Consider the following 19132-nt stretch of genomic DNA (forward strand, 5'->3'; position numbering starts at 1 on the left):
CAAACACTAGCTTTCGGAGCTTTCACCTGAGGAAGGAGCAGTGCTCCGAAAGCACGTGTTTGAAACGGATCTGTGAAGCAACAGTGCTACCCACTGTGCTACTGTGCTGAGGTAAATGGTGGGTGGGATTGTTCGGTCTGTCAGCCGCGTTTTCCAACGCTGCACGTCCCCCACCCGCAGCGGGGTTGTCTGTTCCTGCAGCCGACCAATGGTGTTCCCCATTGTGGCCGCCCCCTGCCATCGGGAAACCCACGGGTGTGGATGCGCTGCCAGTAGACGGGAGGATCTCGACGACGGAGAATTCCGCTGGGCCGTCATAATGTGAACTTTCGAGTACAGGAGCAGGGATGTGTTGCTGCAATTACACAGGGCCTTGGTGAGGTCACACTGTGGTGAATGTATTGCTACTACAATTCACCACTCTATTGTATTGTGTTGTTGCCCCTGTGGGCTCCGCCCCCACGGGGGTGGTATATAAATCTGCAGCCTGTAGGCAGCACTCAAGACAGAGCAGTCGCAGGCAGGCACAGATACCTATGTGGCTAATGTCCCATCCGGGACGCCCTATGTGGCTGGAGTCCCATCCTGGATGCCCTATGTGGCTGGAGTCCCATCCGGGACGCCCTATGTGGCTAATGTCCCATCCTGGACACCCTATGTGGCTAATGTCCCATCCTGGATGCCCTATGTGGCTGGAGTCCCATCCTGGACGCCCTATGTGGCTGGAGTCCCATCCTGGACGCCATATGTGCCTGGAGTCCCATCCTGGACACCCTATGTGGCTGGAATCCCATCCTGGACGCCCTATGTGGCTGGTGTCCCATCCTGGACGCCCTATGTGGCTGGAGTCCCATCCTGGACGCCCTATGTGGCTGGAGTCCCATCCTGGACGCCCTATGTGGCTGATGTCCCATCCTGGATGCCCTATGTGGCTGATGTCCCATCCTGGATGCCCTATGTGGCTGGAATCCCATCCGGGACGCCCTATGTGGCTGGAGTCCCATCCTGGATGCCCTATGTGGGTGGAGTCCCATCCGGGACGCCCTATGTGGCTAATGTCCCATCCTGGACACCCTATGTGGCTAATGTCCCATCCTGGATGCCCTATGTGGCTGGAGTCCCATCCTGGACGCCCTATGTGGCTGGAGTCCCATCCTGGACGCCATATGTGCCTGGAGTCCCATCCTGGACACCCTATGTGGCTGGAATCCCATCCTGGACGCCCTATGTGGCTGGGGTCCCATCCTGGACGCCCTATGTGGCTGGAGTCCCATCCTGGATGCCCTATGTGGCTGGAGTCCCATCCGGGACGCCCTATGTGGCTGGAGTCCCATCCTGGATGCCCTATGTGGCTGGAGTCCCATCCGGGACGCCCTATGTGGCTGGAGTCCCATCCTGGACGCCCTATGTGGCTGGTGTCCCATCCGGGACGCCCTATGTGGCTGATGTCCCATCCGGGACGCCCTATGTGGCTGATGTCCCATCCGGGACGCCCTATGTGGCTGGAATCCCATCCTGGATGCCCTATGTGGCTGGAGTCCCATCCGGGACACCCTATGTGGCTGGAGTCCCATCCTGGACGCCCTATGTGGCTGGTGTCCCATCCTGGACGCCCTATGTGGCTGGAGTCCCATCCTGGACGCCCTATGTGGCTGGAGTCCCATCCTGGACGCCCTATGTGGCTGATGTCCCATCCTGGATGCCCTATGTGGCTGGAATCCCATCCGGGACGCCCTATGTGGCTGGTGTCCCATCCGGGACGCCCTATGTGGCTGGAGTCCCATCCTGGATGCCCTATGTGGCTGGAGTCCCATCCTGGATGCCCTATGTGGCTGATGTCCCATCCTGGACGCCCTATGTGGCTGGAGTCCCATCCTGGATGCCCTATGTGGCTGGTGTCCCATCCTGGACGCCCTATGTGGCTGATGTCCCATCCTGGATGCCCTATGTGGCTGGAGTCCCATCCGGGACGCCCTATGTGGCTGGAGTCCGGTCCAGCTATGTCAGACAGCTCCTGCTCGAAAAGGGCCCTCGCCCTAGAAGAGACGGTATATCTATCCACCTCCTTAGAAGTAGCGTTTCAGAACCTCAATGCTTTCCCCTCCGACCACGCGATTTCCTCGTGGGCGCCGGAGGTGCGACCATCACCCGACCGGAGGGTGTCCCAGGTCTGTGCCGCGTGGCTGCCCGCCCGACCCGGAGGGTGTCCCAGGTCTGTGCCGCGTGGCTGCCCGCCCGACCCGGAGGGCTGCCCCAGGTCTGTGCCGCGTGGCTGCCCGCCCGACCCGGAGGGTGTCCCAGGTCTGTGCCGCGTGGCTGCCCGCCCGACCCGGAGGGTGTCCCAGGTCTGTGCCGCGTGGCTGCCCGCCCGACCCGGAGGGCTGGCCCAGGTCTGTGCCCCATGGCTGCCCGCCCGACCCGGAGGGTGTCCCAGGTCTGTGCCGCGTGGCTGCCCGCCCGACCCGGAGGGCTGGCCCAGGTCTGTGCCGCGTGGCTGCCCGCCCGACCCGGAGGGCTGGCCCAGGTCTGTGCCGCGTGGCTTCCCGCCCGACCCAGAGGGTTGCCCTGCTATGTCTGTGGTCAGAACCAGCATCTCAGGCAGCGTTGCCCAGCTCAGAACGCGACCTGCAGCGACTGCGGCAAGAAAGGACATTTTGCCAAAGACTGCTAGGCCCGAACCAAAGTTCCAAAATCGCAGGCCCGACTCACAGGCCCGCAGACCCGGCAGCGTGGCTGCATGCCTTCCGGCACCCACCCTCACTTCTGATGCATCATCCGCCTCGAGCTATCTGTGGGGGCCGCCATCTTTAACTCTACCCAACACGTGCAACCGACGGGGGCCGCCATCTTGGGACCACCCCGCTACCACCGACCACGCCGGCTACCCGCAGCTTGGCGCTGTCACTCTTGATCAGTCACAGCCCAAGCACCTCAAGAACTCCATGATGACCGCCCAGGTCAATGGGCACGAACGCCCTGTCTATTTGACTCTGGGAGCACGGAGAGCTTCATTCATCCGGACACGGTAAGGCGCTGTTCCCTTCAGATTTCCCCCGCATCCCAAACAATCTCCCTTGCTTCCGGATCACATTCAGTGCAGATCCGGGGGTACTGTGTCGCGAACCTCGCGATTTAGGGCGCCAAGTTCACCAATTTTAAACTCGATGTCCTCCCCATCTCTGCGCTCCTCTCTTGTTAGGACTGGATTTCCAATGCAACCTCAGGAGCCTGAGCCTGAAGTTCGGCGGACCCCCTACCCCCCTCTCACCGTATGCTGCCTCGCGACCCTTAAGGTTGCCCCTCCCTCGCTGGTCGCGAACCTCACCTCCGACTGTAAACCCGTCGCCACCAGGAGCAGGCGGTACAGTGCCCAGGACAGGAATTTGATCAAGTCAGAGGTCCAGCGACTCTTGAGGGAGGGGATCATCGAGGCCAGTAATAGCCCCTGGAGAGCCCACGTGATGGCCGTAAGGACCGGGGAAAAGAACCAGATGGTTGTAGATTACAGCCAGACCATAAATCGGTACACGCAACTCGATGCATACCCGCTTCCCCTCATAGCGGCCATGGTTAATCAGATTGCACACTACCGGGCTTTCTCCACAGTCGATCTGAAGTCTGCATACCACCAACTTCCGATCCGCCCGGAAGACCACCACTACACGGCCTTTGAGGCAGACGGCCGCCTCTTCCACTTCCTCAGGGTCCCCTTCGGCGTCACCAACGGGGTCTTGGTCTGCCAAAGAATGAAGGACCGAATGGTTGGCCAGTACGGGCTGCAGGCCACGTTCCCGTACTTGGATAACGTCACCATCTGCGGCCATGATCAGCAAGACCACGACACTAACCTTCAGAAGTTCCTCCAAACCGCCCAAGCCCTCAATATCACCGACAACACGGAGAAATGCATTTTCAACACAACCCGACTAGCTATCCTCGTGGAAAACGGAGTCCGAGGGTCCGACCCCAACCGCATGTGCCCCCTCCTGCAACTTCCCCTTCCCCACTGCCCCAAGGCCCTGAAAGATGCCTGGGGTTCTTCTCATAGTATGCCCAGTGGGTCCCCAACTATGCGGACAAAGCCCGCCCCACTTATCAAAGCCACCATCTTCCCCCTGATGACTGAGGCCTGCCTGGCCTTCAGCCACATCAAGGCAGACATCACCAAGGCCGCAATGTACGCAGTGGACGAGTCCATCCCCTTCCAGGTGGAGAGCGACGTGTCAGATGTCGCCCTGGCTGCTACCCTTAACCAGGCAGGCAGGCCCGTGGCCTTCTTTTCCCGAACCCTCAACGCCTCCGAGATTCGACACTCCTCTGTCGAAAAGGAAGCTCAATCTATTATGGAAGCTGTGCGGCATTGGAGGCACTACCTGGCTGGTAGGAGGTTCACCCTCTTCACCGACCAACGGTCGGTAGCCTTTATCACACACAGCGGGGCAAGATCAAGAATGATAAAATCTTGAGGTGGAGAATCGAACTCTCCACCTATAGTTACGATATTGTGTATCGTCCTGGGAAGCTCAGTGAGCCCCTAGATGCCCTGTCCGGCGGCACATGCGCCACGCGTAAGGTGGCAAACTTCAGGCCATCCACAATGACCTCTGCCACCCAGGGGTCACCCAGCTTCTCCAGTACATCAAGGCCAGCAACCTACCCTACTCCACCGAGGAGGTCAGGGCCATGACCAGGGATTGCCAAGTCTGCAGGAAGCACATGAGGAGCCATAACTCTGACCCCCTGGTCGAGAGGGTTCAGCTCCTACATGCCAACCCTCAGTATGCCTATGTGGCGTACCGCAACGGACAACAAGATAGTCTCCCTCCAGGATCTGGCACCCGCCGGTTCCCCAGCGACCCTCCCCTACACCGAACACCGCCCCCGCCCCTACACGGCCTACACCCCCCCCTCCCCTCATCGCCGATCCACTGTGATGAAACTCCAGACGACACGCTTCCGGAGTCAACGAGCCCAACACCCGCGCCCGCAGCGAAGCCGGAGCTGAGGCCATCACAGAGAATGATCAAGGCGCCGGACAGACTTGATCTGTGAGCCCACTTCGCCCCCGCTGGACCTCAATTCGCATCACACACCGAGAATATTGTGTTCAGTTTTGGTCTCCTTCTCTGAGGAAGGGAGTGCAGCAAAGGTTTATCAAACTGATTTCTGGGATAGCGAGACTGACGTATGCGGAGAGGTTGACTCGCTTCGCTGAAGTTCAGAAGAATGAAGGGGGATCCCGTAAACCCATGGACATTCTGAATTTGAACAGGTGCCGGAGTGTGGCGACGAGGTCATTTTTACAGTAACTTCATTGCTGTGTTAATGCAAGCCGACTTGTGACACTAATAAAGATTATTCTTATTATTATAATTCTAACAGGACTGGAAAAAGTAGATGCAGGAAGGATGTTCCCAATGGTGGGTGTGTCCCGGGGGCACAGTCTATCGATATGGGGTAGACCATTTAGGACAGAGATGTGGAGAACTTTCTTCACCAAGAGAGTGGTCGGCCTGTGGATTTCGTTACCACAGGAAATTGTTGAGGCCAAAACATTGTGGGCGGGATTCTCCATCCTGGGATTCCAGGGTTATGTTCCTCGATGGAACAGCGATTCGGGTGGCTGGACAGAATCGGAATCGACGGCAGGCACCGACACGATCAGATGCTCTGATCCCCCTCCCCCGCTCCCCGCCAGTAGCGAGAGCGAGGACCACAACCGCCCACCAATGGTGGATGTAATTGAATGCAAATGGGTCTATTTAGTGGGCCTGGCACCCAATGCTCCAGCTTCCCGTGATTCCCTTGTCCCCGTTGCCAGGAGTCACATAGGTATGGATCACTTGTGATCTCTACCAGCGTGGCCCTGGCGTGGTGCACCCCACGGAGGGCTAAGAGGTTAACTTCACCAAGGAATAACCACCTTAGTCTACCACGAGGACCATCATGCCAGGGCCATGCTGGTATAGACCATCCAAGCCCAACCGAGGATTACACTTCCCCACAACGCACTGCCTGCCTAACCTCCCTACCAGATGGCCCCCCCAAGCACCTCCACCCAGGGACCCCTGTAATAGGGATCCACAGGGACCCCTGTGTTGGTCGACCCCTCCAGGGTTCTCCATAATAGAAGGGAAGTAATTGCAGTGCAATCACATGCTTGAGTGATTGGAATGCACTTAGTGCTTGGAATGCACTTACATCTCTTTGATGTGGTCAATGTTTGTAAACATTCTGGTTTCATGATGTCGGCCACTGAACCACGAAACCGGAAAAGAGGGGACAGGTTACTGAGTTGAATGATCATCCATGATGACAATGAATGGCGGAGCAGGCTCGAAGGACCGAATGGCCTCCTACTTTCTCCTACTTTCTATCTTTGTACATGATAAGGGTGTTCCCACCCATCAGGTGTGCCATTGCCTGGATGAGAAAATATCCCTGAGCCTGTCTTCTCTCTCAGGTGACCAGAAAGGGTCCCATAGGGCTATTTGCTTTCAGATTCCAGCATCCGCAGTAGTTGGCTTTTGTCCCACAGGACTGTTTGAATCAGAGCAAAAATGTTCTTCTTGCTCTCTGGCCACATTTCCTTCTCTATAACAATGACTACACTTCAAAATCGAACTCGTAAGCTGCTTGGGTCATGCTGAGGATGTGACAGTTGCTGTATAAATGTCCCATTTAGTCCCTTCACACCCTCAGGGTTAATCTCAGCTCTCATTTCCCGTCCACTCAAACAACCGGCAAAATGTTTGAAGGTTGTTGCATTTGGACCCTAAAGACTGAAGCCAGTCAGTTATTTGGCGGAGCCACACACCTCCGCATTAATACGGAGCCACCTGCAGCAACTTAAATAATATTTCACCAGGCTTGTTCCCAACAGGTCAATGAGCCACAGTTTTACATTTGCATCATAATGACCCAATTGCTCTGGAGAGTAAACAAAGCGTTTTGGTGCTGAACTCACTGCATAAATAGCTTCTGAGATCACCGCGTATTTCCATTTGAACATCATTATCTGCATATTTGTTTTGAAATGATGACCTGTTTCCACACAGAATGATAAATAGCATTCATTAGGTTATTAAAGCATTCTCGTGCCTTGGGGCAGATGGGTATTTGTGAACTTTTCATAGATTATCAGAATCTTTCTTCGCAGCATTTTTTTTCTAATTGTGATTTTTCAACACTGGAAAGTCTGCAAAGTGTTGAAAAATGCATCGCACCAAAGTTACATATTTCAGCCCTTGTGTTAAGTTAATGTCAATGTACAAGTTGTGTGTGTTGTGAGCTACAATTAATTCCACATCTAATAGATAGAATCAGATAGAAACAGAGAATCACGAGGAGGAGGCTGCAGCATTTTGGTCAAATCCCTTTCTACGTTCTGTAACATCTGCCAACATCTTTGTTAATTGCATCGAATGACATTGAACTTACAGCACAGACACCAATCAGCTCAGCTGTTCCATGGCAGTGTTTACGCTGACCGCCCCATAATCTTCCCCTTCCTCATTCGTGTTTATCCACCTTCCCCATCAAAAGTATTATATTATTCAGCTCAATGCAAAGTGAGAAATGATGACCCCTGCCCACAGTGGGGATTACTCTCGGTCAGGAACACTCCCTCAACAATCTCCCTCTCTTGAATTCAAAACAGTCTCTTCGCACTAACATTTCTTTTGGGTCTGAGAAAGTGAATTACTTTTTCCACAAGGAAGATGACTATCAAGAGATGTTACCTTCTTCCAGACAGCCTGCTAAATTATTTATTGGTTAGTTGATAATTATTCAGATATTATTAGGGTCCAGGAATGTGTCTTCAAAAATTGTATCTTCCCACTGTCAGAATGTATCCTTCTATCCCAGATTATTGAGGGAGACAAGAGATGAAATTGCTGGGCCTCTGACAGAAATCTTTGTCTTCTTGTTGGCCACAGGTGAGATCCCAGAGGATTAGAGGATAGCCAATGTTGTACTGTTATTTAAGAAGGGTTGCAAGGATAACCCGGGTAATTATCGGCCAGTGAGCTTGACGTCAGTGATCGTGAAATTATTGGAAAAGATTCTCAGAGATAATGGGCGGGATTCCCTGTTGGCCGACATCAAAATCGTATTCAGCCATTGGGCGGAGAATCAATTCAGACGACGGAATGGGGGCCGACACCCGGTTTAACGACGTTTTTGTTTTCTCCCCCTACAAACCAGCAACATCAGGACGCACACGACTCTCAGTTGCATTGCTGTTGGTGCCTCATCTGCCGGCCAACCCGTCATGCTCCGTTCATGATGGCCCAAATTTCCAACGGCGTGGGACACATGTGGTCCGAGCTGGCTTGCCGGCTGTGGACCGTGTCCAGCGACGCCACACTCTGCCGGGATCCATGCCACTGGCCGTGGGGGAACCTGCCAGGGCTCGGGGTCTGGTGGGGGGTGGCCGGGGGGGGGGGGTGGGCAGGGGTATGCTGTGGGGTCGCCGTCAGCGGGCTAGCTTACTCGTATGGCCGGCGCCATTTTGTACGCTGCGACCGGTGCAGGTTGTCAGCTCTGCGCATGCGCGGCCCGAACCCGGCCATTTTCCAGTCATTCTCGACGCAATCCGTGGGTATTTCAGGCAGCGCCGGTGCTAGCTCCTCAGTGGTACCAGAATCGATGAGGGGTTCACGCCAATTTATTTGACGTGAGCCACCCACGGAGTCTCCGTTCGAGCCGACTCTTAGCCGCAGGAATGGAGAATCCCGCCAAGGATCGATTCACATTTGGAAATGAATGGTCTTATTAGCGACAGACAGCATGGCTTTGTACGAGGGAGGTCATGTTTCACTAATTTGATTGAATTTTTTGAGAAGGTGACAAAAATGATTGACGAGGGAAGGGCTGTGGATGTTGTGTACATGGACTTTAGTAAAGTATTTGATCAGGTCCCTCATGGCAGGCTGGTGCTAAAGATTAGATTACGTGGGGTCAGAGGTGAACTAACTGGATGAATCCAGAACTGGTCTGGCCATAGAAGACAGAGGGCAGCGGTAGAAGGGTGTTTTTCCGAATGGAGGTCTGTAACTAGTGGTGTTCCGCAGGGATCAGTTCTGGGACCTCTGCTCTTTGTAATATATATAGGGAAGTGCACCCAACTCCAGCTCCTCAAAAACCGTGTTAGGGAACTGGAGCTGGAGCTGGATGAAGTTCGGATCATTCGGGAGGAAGAGGGGGTCATAGATAGAAGCTTCAGGGAGGTAGTTACGCCAAAGAATAAAGATAGATGGGCGACGGTGGTAGGGGCTGGGGGGAAGCAGTCAGTACAGGGATCCCCTGTGGTCGTTCCCCTTAGTAACAGGTATACCGCTTTGGATACTGTTGGGGGGGATGACTTACCAGGGGTCAGCCATGGGGTACAGGTCTTTGGCACAGAATATGTCCCTGTTGCTCAGAAGGGAAGGGGGAGAGGAGAAGAACATTAGTCATTGGAGACTCCATAGTTAGGGGGATAGATAGGAGATTCTGTGGGAACGAGAGAGACTCGCGGTTGGTGTGTTGCCTCTCAGGTGCCAGGGATCCTTAAGGGGGAGGGGGAGCAGCCCCAAGTCGTGGTCCATATAGGTACCAACGGCATAGGTAGGAAAAGGGATAGGGATGTAAGGCAGGAATTCAGGGAGCTAGGGTGGAAACTTAGATCCAGGACAAACCGAGTTATTATCTCTGGGTTGTTACCCGTGCCACGTGCTAGTGAGGCGAGGAATAGGGAGAGAGAGAGCAGTTGAACACGTGGCTGCAGGGATGGTGCAGGAGGGAGGGTTTTAGATTCCTGGACAATTGCGACTCATTCTGGGGTAGGTAGGACCTCTACAAACGGGATGGTCTACACCTGGACCAGAGGGGTACCAATATCCTGGGGGGGGAGGTTTGCTAATGCTCTTCGGGAGGATTTAAACTAGTGCAGCAGGGGATTGGGAACCTGAATTGTAGCTGCAGTACACAAGAAGCTGAGAGTAGTGAGGTCATGAGTAAGGTTTCAAAGTTGCAGGAGTGTACCGGCAGGAAGGAAGGTGGTTTAACGTGCATCTACTTCAATGCCAGGAGCATCCGAAATAAGGTGGGTGAGCTTGCGGCATGGGTTAGTACCTGGGACTTCAATGGTGTGGCCATTTCGGAGACATGGATAGAGCAGGGCGAGGAATGGTTGTTGCAGGTGCCGGGGTTTAGATATTTCAGTAAGTTCAGGGAAGGTGGTAGGAGAGGGGGAGGGGTGGCATTGTTAGTCAAGGACAGTATTACGGTGACTGAGAGCACATTTGATGAGGATTCGAATACTGAGGTAGTATTGGCTGAGTTAAGAAACAGGAAAGGAGAGGCCCTTTAGGGCTTTTCTATAGGCCTCTGAATAGTTCCAGAGATGTAGAGGAAAGGATTGCAAAGATGATACTGGGTTGGAGCAAAAGTAACAGGGTAGTTGTTATGGGGGACTTTAACTTTCCAAATATTGACTGGAAACACTATAGTTCGAGTACATTAGATGGGTCTGTTTTTGTCCAATGTGTGCAGGAGGGTTTCCTGACGCAGTATGTAGATAGGCCAACAAGAGGCGAGACCGTATTGGATTTGGTACTGGGTAATGAACCAGGACAGGTGTTAGATTTGGAGGTAGGTGAGCATTTTGGTGATAGTGACCACAATTTGATTACGTTTACTTTAGCGATGGAAAGGGATAGGTATATACCGCAAGGCAAGAGTTATATCTGGGGGAAAGGCAATTATGATGCAATGAGGCAAGACATAGGATGTATCAGCTGGAGAGGAAAACTGCAGGGGATGGACACAATGGAAATGTGGAGCATGTTCAAGGAACAGCTACTGCGTGTCCTTGATAAGTATGTACCTGTTAGGCAGGGAGGAAGTCAACGAGCGAGGGAACCAAGGGTTACTAAAGCAGTTAAAACACTTGTCAAGAGGAAGAAGGAGGCTTATGTAAAGATGAGACATGATGGTTCAGTTAAAATGAGAGTTACAAGTTAGCGAGGAAGGCTCTAAAGAGAGAGCTAAGAAGAACCAAGCGAGGACATGAGAAGTCTTTGGCAGGTAGGATCAGGGATAACCCTAAAGCTTTCTATAGGTATGTCAGGAATAAAAGAATGACTAAGGCAAGAGTAGGGCCAGTCAAGGACAGTAGTGGGAGGTTGTGCGTGGAGTCCGAGGAGATTGGAGAGATGCTAAATGAGTATTTTTCATCTGTATTCACACAGGAAAAAGACAAAGTTGTCTAGGAGAATACTGAGATACAGGCTACTAGACTAGAAGGGCTTGAGGTTCATATGGAGGAGGTGTTAGCGATTCTGGAAAGTGTGAAAATAGATAAGTCCCCTGGGCCGGATGGGATTAATCTTAAGATTCTCAGGGAAGCTAGGGAGGAGATTGCTGAGCCTTTGGCTTTGATCTTTAAGTCATCTTTGTCTACAGGTATAGTGCCAGAAGACTGGAGGATAGCAAATATTGTCCCCTTGTTCAAGAAGGGGAGTAGAGATAACCACGGTAACTATAGACCAGTGAGCCTTACTTCTGTTGTGGGAAAAGTCTTGGAAAGGCTTATAAGAGATAGGATGTATAATCATCTGGAAACGAATAATTTGATTAGAGATAGTCAACATGGTTTTGCGATGGGTAGATCGCGCCTCACAAACCTCATTGAGTTTTTCGAGAAGGCAACCAAATAGGTGGATGAGGGTAAAGCAGTTGATGTGGTGTATATGGATTTCAGTAAAGCGTTTGATAAGGTTCCCCACGTAGGCTATTGCAGAAAATACAGAGTCATGGGACTCAGGGTGATTAAGCAGTTTGGATCAGAAATTGGCTAGCTGATAGAAGACAAAGGGTGGTGGTTGATGGGAAATGTTCTGACTGGTGTCCAGTTACTAGTGGTGTACCACAAGGATCTGTTTTGGGGCCGCTGCTGTTTGTCATTTTTATAAATGACCTGGAGGATGATAGAAGGATGGGTGAGTAAATTTGCAGATGACACTAAAGTCGGTGGAGTTATGGACAGTGCAGAAGGATGTTACAAGTTACAGAGGGTCATAGATAAGCTGCAGAGCTGGGCTGACAGGTGGCAAATGGAGTTTAATGCAGAAAAGTGTGAGGTGATTCATTTTGGAAGGAATAACAGGAAGTCAGCGTACTGGGCTAATGGTAAGATTCTTGGTAGTGTGGACGAGCAGAGAGATCTCGGTGTCCATGTCCATAGATCCCTGAAAGTTGCTACCCAGTTTGAGAGGGTTGTTAAGAAGGCGTACAGTGTGTTAGCTCTTATTGGGAGAGGAATTGATTTTCGGAGCCATGAGCTCATGTTGCAGTTGTACAAAACTCTGGTGCAGCCGCATTTGGAGTATTGCGTGTGCAGTTCAGGTCGCCACATTATCGGAAGGATGTGGAAGCATTGGAAAGGGTACAGAGGAGATTTACAAGGATGTTGCCTGGTATGGAGGGAAGATCATATGAGGAAAGGCTGAAGGACTTGAGGCTGTTTTCGTTAGAGAGAAGAAGATTAAGAGGTTGACTTAATTGAGGCATACAAGATGATCGGAGGATTAGATAGGGTGGACATTGAGAGCCTTTTTCCTTCGATGGTGATGTCGAGCACGAGGGGACATAGCTTTAAATTGAGGGGAGATATATATAGGACAGATGTCAGAGGTAGGTTCTTTACTCAGAGAGTAGTAAGGGTGTGGAATGCCCTGCCTGCTACAGTAGTGGACTCGCCAACACTAAACGCATTCAAATGGTCATTGGATAGGCATATGGACGATAAGGGAATAGTGTAGATGGGCTTTAGAGGGGTATCACAGGACGGCGCAACATCGAGGGCCGAAGGGCCTGTACTGCACTGTAATGTTCTATGTTCTATGTTCTATATAAATGACTTGGAAGAAAACGTAGCGGGTCTTATTAGCAAGTTTGTGGATGATGCTAAGATTGCAGGAGTTGCGAATAGTGATGAAGATAGTCAGAGAATACAGCAGGCTATAGATAGGCAGCAATATTGGGCAGAGAAATGGCAGGACGAGTTTAACCCGGACAAACGCGAGATGATGCATTTTGGTAGATCCAATTCAGGTGGGAACTATGAAATAAATGGCAGAACCATCAGGAGCATAGAGACACAGAGATCTGGGCGCGCAGGTCCACAGATCCTTGAAAGTGGCAGCACAGGTGGAAATGGTGGTAAAGAAAGCATATGGCATGTTTGCCTTCATAGGGCAGGGTATTGAGTATAAAAGCTCGAACATTATGTTAGTTATATGAAACATTGGTTCGGCAACATTTGGAATACTGTGTCCAATTCTGGTCACCGCACTACCAGAAGGATGTGGAGGCTTTGGAGAGAGTACAGAAAAGGTTTACCAGGATGTTGCCCAGTATGGAGGGTATTAGCTATGAGCAGAGATTGAACAAACTGGGATTATTCTCCCTAGAGAGACGGAGGCTGAGGGGCGACCTGATAGAAGTTTATAAAATTATGAGTGGTATAGATAGGGTCAACAGTTGGAGCCTGTTTCCCAGACCGGAAATGACAATTAAAAGGGGGCACAGGTTCAAGGTGAGGGGGGAAAGGTTCAGTGGAGATGTGCAGAGAAAGTCTTTTACACAGAGGTTGGTGATGGCCTGGAATGCACTGCCAAGTGATGTGGTTGAGGCAGATACGTTAGCAACCTATTGAGATAGACTTATGAACAGACACCGTATAGAAGGATGCAGGTGGTTGGTCGAGGTAGGACACGTGATCGGCGCAGGCTGGGAGGACCGAAGGGTCTATTCCTGTGCTGTATTGTTCTTTGTTCTTTGTTAATACAAGAGAGGTGGGCTCTTAAAGCTGCTTCCACAAAAATTAGGCGAGACATTATACTTTGCTGACAAATAGACAATTGAAAAAAAACATAAATTATTGCTATTATATTATCTTATATAAATTATTTTTTAAATATAAATTTAGAGTACGCAATTCATTTTTCTAATTAAGGGGCAATTTAGCGCGGCCAATTCACCTTCTCAGCACGGAATCAAATACCCGGGCCTGGGAGACCTCACTACAGCTCCATTCAGCACTGGTCAACACAAATGTCGACCACGCGTAACAACACCTTGTGGGGAGGGGGCAACAACTCGTGGAGGGGGGGGGTCTCCCAGGCCAATGGAGGCTCCTGTTTGGTAGGGCTCTGGACAGGGTTGTACCCTTTGAAAGTACCCCCTCGGCCCACTTCCCTGGCATATTTCCGTAACCCCACCTAACTTACATTTCTTTGAACACTCTCTATCTCCCTTAATATTCAGGAAACTAAGTAATTGATCATCGACTTGAGGAAGCAAAGTACTTTGAGGCAGCACGGGAGCATGGTGGTTAGCATAAATGCTTCACAGCTCCAGGGTCCCAGGTTCGGTTCCCGGCTGGGTCACTGTCTGTGCGGAGTCTGCACGTCCTCCCCGTGTGTGCGTGGGTTTCCTCCGGGTGCTCCGGTTTCCTCCCACAGTCCAAAGATGTGCGGGTTAGGTGGATTGGCCATGCTAAATTGCCCGTAGTGTCCTTAAAAGTAAGGTTAAGGGGGTGGGGTTGTTGGGTTACGGGTATAGTGTGGATACGTGGGTTTGAGTAGGGTGATCATTGCTCGGCACAACATCGAGGGCTGAAGGGCCTGTTCTGTGCTGTACTGTTCTATGTCTACTGTACACACCCCTGTCTGCATCAACGGGGCCGAGTTGAGATGGTTGACAGCTTCAAATTGCTAATGTACGAATCACCAAAAATCTGTCTTGGCCCACTCATGTTGACGCTACGACCAAGAAAGCACAACAGCGCCCATATTTCCACAGGAAACTAAGGAAATTCGGCATGCCCACATTAATTCCGGCCAACCTTTACAGATACACCACAGAAAGCATCCTATCTGGCTGCATCACTGCTCGGCCCAAGACCGTAAGAAACTTCAGAGTGTCGTGAACACAGACCAGTCCATCACACAAACCCACCTCCCATCCTCTGACTCTCGTTTAACCTCACGCCCCTTTGGGAAAGCGGGCAGCATAATCAAAGACCTCTCCAACCCGGATTATTCTCTCTTCCAACTTCTTCCATCGGACAGAAGATACAAAAGTATGAGGCCACACACTAAAAGATTAAAAACAGCTTCATCCTCGCTGTTACCAGACTCCTGAATGACCCTCTTGTGGACTGAACATCTCTGCACATCTTATCTACTGTGCAGCACTACACTCCGTATGCTTCACCCGATGTCTGTATTTATATTGTGTATTTATCATATTGTTATGGGCCAGAGCACAGAAACTCCAAAGTGTATTATGAAGCTCCCCTGACCTATAACTTTTATGTTGAATTTGGCTGGGATGAGCACAAGAGCCTTCCCTTCAGGTGTGATTCATCAGACTTCCTGGGTGCTTTCATTAAAACAAAGTTTCTCATAAGAATGTAGTTAACATATATAAAACACAGCAAGAATTTGTTATCAATTACAAACATGAAAAAAAACAGCAGCTACAGTAATGTATGTATACGATTCATAATGAATCCCCCTTAGCTGTTCCAATTCAATAACAAAATCCAATAAACCAATACCCCTTTCAAGGGCGTGACCCAGCACACTGTAATCTCACTTGAATGGGACTGGTCCTTTCCCTGAGATTCTGGTCCAGCCTCCAACCAGCAGATTCAAAACTCCTTCCCGAAAGCAACTTTATGTTTATCACGGCGGTTTGCCACACCCAATGTGCTTTCAGTTCATTGGAACAGCTTCAAAATAAAAATGAAGAAAACAGGGAAACACTGCTTCTCTTCTGCATTCCAAAGCAACAAACCAAAACTGAAACCCCAACACGAAACCCCCTCTGACCTGACAGCCACAGCCCGGCTCCACCCACAAATGACATCACTGAAGCCATGCCACAAGCCATGTGGTTAAACAAAACATTTCTTAAAGGGACATTCACATGACACATATATCCTATGTTTGTTTCACGTTTGGAACAATTTGCCAGGACTGTACACATACCACGGTACACGTAACAATAAATCTAAATCTAAGAAGCAATGTATCATGGCCAATCCACCTAGCCTGCACATCTTTCAACTGTGGGAGAAAACTGGAGTTGCCGAAGGAAACCCGCACAAACTCCACACAAACAGTCACCTATGGTCGGAATTGAACCCGGATCCCTGGTGCTGTGAGCCAGCAGCAGTGCTAACCACTGTGTCAAATGGCAGTGTGAGGCAGCAGTGCTAACCACTGTGCCCCCACAACAGTGTGAGGCAGCAGTGCTAACCACTGTGCCCCATGGCAATGTGAGGCAGCAGTGCTAACCACTGTGCCCCCATGACAGTGTGAGGCAGCAGTGCTAACCACTGTGCCCCATGGCAATGTGAGGCAGCAGTGCTAACCACTGTGCCCCCATGACAGTGTGAGGCAGCAGTGCTAACCACTGTGCCCCATGGCAATGTGAGGCAGCAGTGCTAACCACTGTGCCCCCATGACAGTGTGAGGCAGCAGTGATAACCACTGTGCCCCCATGACAGTGTGATGCAGCAGTGCTAACCACTGTGCCCCATGGCAATGTGAGGCAGCAGTGCTAACCACTGTGCCCCCATGACAGTGTGAGGCAGCAGTGATAACCACTGTGCCCCCATGACAGTGTGAGGCAGCAGTGCTAACCTAAACTCTAGAATTTCCTCCAGAAACACCCTCGTCAATCTCTGCTCTAAAATCCTGCTGCTTTGGCAAAGCTTTTGACAATTTTTCCCAATATGTCCTCATGTTGCTCAATGCAAATATTATCCAATAATGGTAATAATAATCTTTATTGTCACAAGGAGGTTTACATTGACACTGCAATGAAGTTACTGTGAAAAGCCTCCAGTCGCCACATTCCGGTGTCTGTTCCGGTACACAGACGGGGAATTCAGAATGTCCAAATTACCTAATAGCACGTCTTTCGGGATTTGTGGGAGGAAACCGGAGCACCCGGAGGAAACCCACGCAGACACGGGGAGAACGTGCAGACTCCGCACAGACAGTGACCCAAGCCGGGAATTGAACCTGGGTTCATGACGTTGTGAAGGAACAGTGCTAACCACTGTGCTACCGCGCTACCCTTGTGAAGTGGACTGGAATATTTTACTGCGTTCATGGCACCTTATAAACACAGGTTGTTGTTGTAAATATATTTTACTTTACATTCCCAATTTTACTTAGACATGGAGTTTCTTCCTCAAATCCTCACTACAATTTGAGATTCATAGATTTGACAGTGCAGAAGGCCATCCGGCCCATCGAGTCTGTACCGGCTCTTGGAAAGAGCACCCCACTTAAGCCCACACCTCCATCCTCCCTTCATAAACTAGTAACCCCACCTAACCTAAGGGTAATTGATCATGGCCAATCCACCTAACCTGCACACCTTTGGATATCAGAAAAAGTATTTATTAACTCTGCAAAGTGACAGCACCATTCTCAATATCTTCTTTTTTCACAAACCTATTTACAGAATCATATAAAAATAAAAACGTGTTGTCTTGCGGTAATTGCCCATGTCAATCGTCCTTTGCAAAGAATATCTAAAACCTTTTTGCCTGGAGCAACCGATTGTCGGTCCACTTACTCATGCTGTCCATGTTCACATAAATCTTCCGCTCATTAATTTTAAAATAATAAGTTGGCCCGAGTCTTTCAAGCAGATTATTAAAAAAAAGTGGATCCTGCAGTTTTAACACTAGAGTGTCTTGCATATCAGATGGAATGTAAAATTAATATTCTCTATTGACACGGTGAGTGGGAGAAACGCTTCTTATGCTTCTGTGCAGAGCTGTTGAGTGACGCATGAACAGAAAATACATTGCAAGTAGCAAGATAATTAATTATTAATGAGCTCAGCAGTTAAAGAGAAACATCAAACATTGCTGAATAACTTTCAGGGCTGCCCAGTGCATGGCACTCAGTAAAACTCCCAATTCCTCCACTGCGTTTGAGATCATTGCACCTTTCCCACTGTCGCCAAAGAAAAACGGCATTGATTTTGAATATTTTGGAACCATTTGATAAATTAATTCCTGGAGAACAGCAATGTTGTTGCGTTGACAGAAGAGGCAACATCAAACAAGCTACAATGCCGGTTAAACCGGATTTTTAAGGGTGCTTGGTTTATGGAAAGATGGTAACTTTTTGAATCATGGGATCATTAATGTCCACGTGAGGAGGGTCCCTGGACCGCGGTGTAATGTCGTGTTCCGAGGAGCTCTGACTAATCTGCAGAAAGTTGGCCAAGCCCTGCTGTAGGCCGCTCGCTGCGTAACCAACGTCACTAGCAAGCTAATCTGGTTACTATCACATTTCAGTTTGTGGGAGCTTACTGTGCATGAATTGGCTCCGACATTACAACTGTAACCAGGGGCGGGGTTTAGTGGGTCAGAAACAGAGGTTGGTTTCGGGCGCAATGAGTGGGATGTTTCTTGGTGTCTGCAACGCCAAGAACGGCACCAATATTTAACGGCACTTTGCCTTTTTTATGGCCTTGGCGAGGATTTCCCTGCCACATCCACACTTGACCATTTCAGCTTGCCGGTGCAGGAAAAGTATGCGTCGACCATTTTCTTTTTTAAAAAATAAATTTAGAGCACCCAATTATTTATTTTTTTCCGATCTATGGGCAATTTAGCGTGGCCAATCCACCTAACCTGCACCTCTTTGGGTTGTGGGGGTTAAACCCACGCAGACACGGGGAGAATGTGCAAACTCCACACGGACAGTGACCCAGAGCCGGGATTCACATGGACACATAGAACATACAGTGCAGAGGGAGGCCATTCGGCCCATCGAGTCTGCACCGACCCACTTAAGCCCTCACTTCCACACTATCCCGAAAACCCAATAAACCCTCCTAACATTTTTGGACTCTAAGGGGCAATTTAGCATGGCCATTCCACCTAAACTGCACGTCTTTGGACTGTGGGGTGAAACCAGAGCACCCGGAGGAAACCCACGCAGACAGAGGGAGAACGTGCAGACTCCGCACAGACAGTGACCCAGCGGGGAATCAAACCTGAGACCCTGGTGCTGTGAAGCCACAGTGCTAGCCATTCGAACCT

At 50.4% G+C, this 19132-nt stretch overlaps 1 protein-coding gene across 1 annotated transcript in view; it reads left to right on the forward strand.

Moving 5' to 3' along the window:
• Positions 1 to 589: 589 nt before the first annotated feature.
• The window catches only part of LOC119964295 (foot protein 1 variant 1-like), a 28217-nt gene continuing 9674 nt past the window's right edge, over positions 590 to 19132 (forward strand). The window contains exon 1 of the mRNA XM_038793571.1: positions 590 to 2048. Within this exon, the coding sequence (XP_038649499.1) occupies positions 590 to 2048 (1459 nt within the window). The remainder of the gene's footprint in view (positions 2049 to 19132) is intronic.

Source organism: Scyliorhinus canicula, chromosome 4 (assembly GCF_902713615.1).
Source record: "Scyliorhinus canicula chromosome 4, sScyCan1.1, whole genome shotgun sequence".
NCBI classification, from domain to species: Eukaryota; Metazoa; Chordata; class Chondrichthyes; order Carcharhiniformes; family Scyliorhinidae; genus Scyliorhinus; species Scyliorhinus canicula.